A 5,932-nucleotide genomic window follows, 5' to 3' on the forward strand; every position below is an offset into this window, starting at 1 on the left:
ACCTTATTTTACTTTTTTACTTAATTATATTTCTCTATTCATTAGTTGGTCACATAACTATATCTAATAATCTAACTTATTATTTATTTTTCTTACATAAATTATACTCTCTCCGTCCCAATTTATATGAAAGTGTTTGACTGGACATGTAGTTTATGAAATAAAGGAAGGCTTTTGAAACTTGTAATCTCAAATAAATCGCAGGAATTTGTGGGCTAAAAATCATCTCATTAATGGTAAAAAGAAAAATCTAAAGTTTAATTGTTACCAAATATAGAAAGGGACTTACTAAAAAAAGGAGTCACTTAAGTTGGGACGGAGGAAGTATGTTTTCTGGGTTCTCCAATTTCAGTTGTGATGCAATCAACGTTAAATTCATTTAATTTTTTGTACTTTATAAAACTAAGTTCTCATTTTTTTAATTCCACATCCTCACTTGTCTAATTTTTTTAAAAACAATGTTCATTGAATAAAATATATATATATATATATATATATATAAATCCACCCCTAGCTAGGTCCAATGAACAGGATTCAAATTCAAATCCACCAGGAAATGAAGAATCAGCAGCAAGTTCTAGTAATTATGAATTTGTTGCAACTGAGAATAATTTTAAGAGTTGAAGAGGAAGTGAGAATGATGAGGGCAGGAAAACTCTGTGAATTTAGCAGCTGGAAAAATGTGAAAAATCAACATTGTTTCCCATGCACACTGAAGTTTCAATTCAAGTTCAATGACGTCAGTTGTTTTTGTTTCTTTAAACTAAAAGGGAAAGCTATAAAACTAACATGTCCCAAAATGCTCTCTGCCGGAGTCAGATTGGTTGAGTTGCTAACCTTCTTAACATCAATCAAAAGGTGGAACTTCAACTTCCCCTGATTCCTTAGTTACACTCAAGGTAGTACTCAAGAAGGGGAAGGGTCAAATAGAGTATAAATTAGGTAAAACCTAAAGTTCAATTGAACTATTTTCTAGATATATTTCCAATCCAACCAGTTTTCTCCTCTGAATGCATCTAGAATGAAGTGGGTAATCATATCGAAAAGAGCAGCTGGAACGAGACCATTTAGACAATCTCCTCATACTTATTTTGTAAGAAACATAGTAGACAGCACAATACAGAAAACCAGAGAGTACATCAGAGATATGGTTAAGTATCAATCAATACACGACATCTGACGCAAATACAAACATATTTCACATAACTTTGATGATGCAGCAGGTTCAACTTTTCTTAAGCCTTCATGGATAAATATACAGGTTTAGTGATGCTTCTTCTCGAAAAGACCATCCGAACCTGCATTCAAAATTGGGCCAGCCAAATTTTAGCTTAAATAAATAGTTTGTTACCTTAATAAAACCTAAATCTAACTACAAATTTATCTGCACATGGAATTTTCAGCGACAGAAATAAGTATACCCCCTAAAAACATATAGAGAGTAACCGACATTGGCTTGAACACTCACGTAACGCTAGAATTCATGAACTGGATAAGAGAGTATAATTTATAACAGTAAATAAGTATGTGAAATCATGTCAAAATTGAATGAAGAAGAGCCCAATGGAAAAAATACCTCTTACCATTGACCTGAAAGTCACTTGGATTGACCAACATTCACCGGAAAATTAATGCCCCACTGAAAATTAAGTCCTCATTTACGTTCCACCACAGATAAAACTAGAGAAGAGTGTGAAAGCATACTTGAACACTCCCCATTAACATTATGCTTTTACTTCAAGTAGACTTGCACAAAATATAACGGTTATGATAATTATTTTTATTGAGATATTATATGCTCTATTTTGTATTGTTTTATCTAGCCAAAATGACAAACACCGAGCCACACGACGCAAATAGTGTGGACAGCACTGGGACAATGAAGTAGCTTGGCTATCTCAGAAGGTAAATAACAGAAGATCCACTGGTGCAGTACTGAGGTTCTTATTTGCAGCAGCAGTATATCACATCTGGGCAGAAAGAAACAACAGGAGGTTCCAAATATTAGAGAGACTATATAGTTACCCTTACTGAATGCTCTAACTTTGGACGCGCTAAGACCCTTCCTAGAAGATGAGAAGCATAGTAGCTAGCCGTGGGGCAATAGGAAGATATAGTCGTTATTTCTTTGGTTATTTTTGAATGAACCCGAATCTAGAGTCCAATGAGCAGGTGGTGTACATTGATACTTTGCTTGATAAAATCTTAATCTTTAACCAAAATATATATATTGTGGACAGCATTGGTAAACCAAATATATAACACCTCAAACAATTCCATAGAACAGGGACCGTTAAAGACGTGCTAACATCGTTGAAACCCATAATATAAAGGTCAAGGAGATAAACAGAACCTACTCCAAAGCGTGTAAGCTTAGGTTCCAACTAAAGGTGAATACTTTTATAGACATATGCAAACTGCAAATATTCTCATTTTGTTGGTAAAGGTGATCCCTTCTGATCTCTGCATGTCAATTACATGCTGACATCTCAACTCAGCAAATTCAACATATTATAGTTTTCAAATCGACATATTAGTCATGACTCATTGACAAGATACGACTTAGAAGACAAATTACAAAAATGTTTTAGCATCATAACTGCATAAAAAGGCATTCAAAACTAGACCTCCCATTGTCAGGCAACAAGAAACAGGAAGATTACTTGTTCTAAGTTCCCAATTGAAACCATCCACAGCACGCTACAACATTTTGAAGCCTCAACCAGATAAAGTGCTTCAGTTAGATAACATACCATTGTCCAGAATATCTATTTGCTGATAGCTCATTGCAAATCAGATACAATTAAACACGAGATAGTAAACTTGAAATCATTGATACGCGAAATAAAGAGAGGGCTATCAGAATTACCCCATGGAAACTCCTTGTTACGAATGTGCAGATACGGATAAGGCTGCAAACGGAGTTAGAAATGATAGCAAGAACTGTAAAATCATGCTATGTGGGGTGAAGAAACAGCATACAAAGGACTCATAGTCATAGACAAAATATATAAGAAATAGGGCAACTTATAGTACACATGTCTATACTCTATCTCAGTTGTAAATTCCCCTCTACAATAATCAACACCCCCCCCCCCCCCAAAAAAAAAAAGAAAAATAATGCCCCCTATAGTATCTGTTCAATCAACAGACAAACACAGTCAGATGATATTAAAAGGACCGAATTAACCTTATTCTATCTTTCTTGTCTTCAACTCTAGCTTGCAACTTCCCTTCTCGCCCAGCTCATTTTGTCCTTCCCCACCACAGCACCATATTCCCCTCTTTCTCTCTAATCTTAGTGGATTGGCTGATTATTTTGTTTGAAATTCTCATACTGACAAATTCCTAATTTCTTTAGTGTTTACCAATAATAAAAGAGGAACAACTGAAAGATTTATAACAGAGATAATTACATGAAACTGAGAATCTCCATCAGGATTCTCTTATCTGAACCAACTATATTGCTTTACATTAGAATCGAATACATTATTTTGCTTGCAAAGTACCATTTGCTTGAGTTTTTGTAATGCCGTAGGTTCAGAATTATGCAGTATTCAAAAATGGTCTTGTCTTGATAATGAATTTGGTGCTTTTTGGCTATTGACTGGTCAAATGATCAAATCATTAGTTTAAGGGTGTCTCAAATCCCATTACTTTAACCGGGCTAGTGAAAATCATTTAGAAATGTATTGTCAATATGAATTTCTGATTTCATCTTAAGTTTTGCATCCGAATTGGAAAGACTGAAAACAGCATATTGTTGAAAATAACACAAATTTTGACATATAAGAAGGTACAAGAAATGCATATATAAAGCTTACCGGAGGCTCTTCATGGTGGGGATGACCCTTAGAGAGATTAACGATTGCAAGAACAGTGCATGTAATTATTCCAACATAAGTAATTTTCTCCCACTTAGCTGCTTCACCTGGCCATAGGAAATAAAGAGATCATAAAATATTAACACTTCAATCACATTAGAAATCGTTTATATACAGCGAAATCAAACAACTGAAACTAACCAAAGAAAAGGAAAAATAATAGATAGACTAAATGAATATCATCCCTCGAAGAAACTACTCCCTCCATTCCCTCCGTTTCAGTTTATGTGATACAATTTTCTTATTAGTCTTTTCCAAAAAGAATAATATATTTCTACATTTCAAAACAATTTATTGTAAACTTGTAATTTTATCATTAGTGACAAGCTTTTATAGCTGAGAAAATATTATAACATTTTTAAGATCATAAATTTCAAAACCCTTATAATCACAAAAATTGTTATAGCATGTTTAATACCACAAGTTTCAAACGTTTTGATATCGTTTTTAAACTGCGTCAAACTACGTCACATAAATTGAAATAGAGGGAGGAATACATAATCGAAAGATTTCATTGAAAAGAAAAACTTTTTACACATACTCAAACGCATGTGAAATAGCAAATAATAAATCAAATATTGCTCTATCTCTCTCATAAACATCAAATCCCAAATCCGACTCTGACAGAGAACCGAGAACATGATCAAGACAGTACTATGGCATCTGCTACAACAGGCATGTGACTAGTTGAGCTTGCAAATACCACAACTGTCTTATCACCGCTCAAACCTATGTTATGGGAAACACTAAGCATTGGAATTCAAAAAGTTCTCCTTTTGTCCTGATCAGCTAAATTAATCTTCTGCCGTTTTCAGGCTCATTTCATAGTTAATAGGGAATTCGACTTCACGGAAAATATTATCAGATTGAGTAAGCAACTATATATGAAATACCGAAGAAAGGCAGCCATCTGAGTATATTGTAAATAACCAGAAATTTAAGACAGAGAGATGGATGATGAGCTTACGGGCTTCGTCATGGTGGGCGGAAGAAGCGAAAGTCCTCTTGAATGCCGGAGTTCCGCGAGAAGCACCGACGCGGAGGGCGGAGCGAAAGCTACTTTTGATCATTGCAGACGCCATTTCCAGCTGATGTCTGGTTGTGGTTCTGGACTCTTCCCGCTGCCCCTGACCATTAAAAACAAAAATGATCATACTGTGGTATTACTTCATTTTTTTTTCCTTCTAAAAAAATGAAATAATAATAATTACTATGTGGGGAATTTTATTTTTTTGGTACACATAATAAAGTACTATTTTTGAGTTAATTTTGGTGCAGCGACATTATATTATTTTTTTTTTTTTACGCTGCCATCAACCCTCTCTATAACAGGTTTATTTGTTTTATAGTCTTTTGAGTTTTATGGTAACCTACGTTAGGGTGATTAAAGACATGTATGATAAAGCTAAGACTCGAGTTAGGGCAGCGGGAGAAAACTCGGAACACTTTCCGGTTATGATGGGGTTGCACCAGAGATTAGCTCTTAGTCCATTCCTATTTTTCTTGGCGATAGATGCATTGACGAGACACATTCAAGGTGAGGTGCCATGGTGTATGTTATTTGTTGATGACATAGTTTTAATTGACGAGACGCTAGTGGTGTTAACTAGAGGCTAGAGGTTTGGAGGACCAAGTTGAGCATGACCAAGACGAAATACTTGGAGTGCAAGTTCAGCAACGGTACCTAGGAAGGGGATATGGAGGTGAGGCTTGATACGCAAGTCATCCTCAAGAGAGGTAGTTTCAAGTATCTTGGATCTATAATACAAGATGACCCTACTTGTGGGAAACTACTGGGTTTATTGTTGTTGTTGTTGTCTGTTATACGTCTATAATAACAAATATTTAAATCTTATTTGTTTGTTATAAACATAAATAATCCAAAAACTCTTTTTTCATTTATTTAATATTATAAAAAAATTAAAATTTCAAAAGGCATTTATTTTTTATTTTAAAATTTTAAAAAAGCTAATACTTTATTAATAAACTTGACCCTTACAAGATGGAAATAATTTGTCCAACGAAATACAAATGTGTCCAAATCTTTC

General features: G+C 34.4%; 1 protein-coding gene across 5 annotated transcripts; it reads right to left on the reverse strand.

Moving 5' to 3' along the window:
• Positions 1-1,066: 1,066 nt before the first annotated feature.
• On the reverse strand, positions 1,067-5,048 carry LOC107773451 (cytochrome c oxidase subunit 6a, mitochondrial). 5 transcript variants are annotated; one of them, XR_012698776.1, is made up of 5 exons: positions 4,852-5,042; positions 3,825-3,931; positions 2,870-2,912; positions 2,664-2,775; positions 1,067-1,298 (listed from the first exon to the last, which is right to left on the reverse strand). XR_012698776.1 is itself a non-coding variant. In XM_075229756.1 (4 exons), exons 1-4 carry the CDS (start codon positions 5,036-5,038, stop codon positions 1,236-1,238), a joined length of 411 nt encoding a protein of 136 aa, XP_075085857.1. In that variant the 5' UTR covers positions 5,039-5,048; the 3' UTR covers positions 1,067-1,235. The 5 variants fall into 5 exon arrangements, 3 of the variants coding, with proteins under 3 accessions (XP_075085857.1, XP_075085859.1, XP_075085860.1); XR_012698777.1 differs by lacking the exon at positions 2,664-2,775 and adding an exon at positions 1,577-1,639 and having other exon boundaries at positions 4,852-5,040; XM_075229756.1 differs by lacking the exon at positions 2,870-2,912 and having other exon boundaries at positions 2,664-2,717; positions 4,852-5,048.
• Between the last annotated feature and the right edge of the window lie 884 nt (positions 5,049-5,932).

Source organism: Nicotiana tabacum, chromosome 14 (assembly GCF_000715075.1).
Source record: "Nicotiana tabacum cultivar K326 chromosome 14, ASM71507v2, whole genome shotgun sequence".
Taxonomy (NCBI): domain Eukaryota; kingdom Viridiplantae; phylum Streptophyta; class Magnoliopsida; order Solanales; family Solanaceae; genus Nicotiana; species Nicotiana tabacum.

Excerpts from the sequence above, each read along its gene's own strand:
- LOC107773451 (XM_075229756.1), bottom strand. The coding sequence starts at position 5,038 with ATGATCATTTTTGTTTTTAATGGTCAGGGGCAGCGGGAAGAGTCCAGA. Across the intron at positions 2,718-3,824 it reads CCCACCATGAAGAGCCTCCG|GCTTCAAAATGTTGTAGCGT; the intron begins GTAAGCTTTATA and ends TATCTGGTTGAG. Across the intron at positions 1,299-2,663 it reads CAATTGGGAACTTAGAACAA|GTTCGGATGGTCTTTTCGAG; the intron begins GTAATCTTCCTG and ends TTTTGAATGCAG.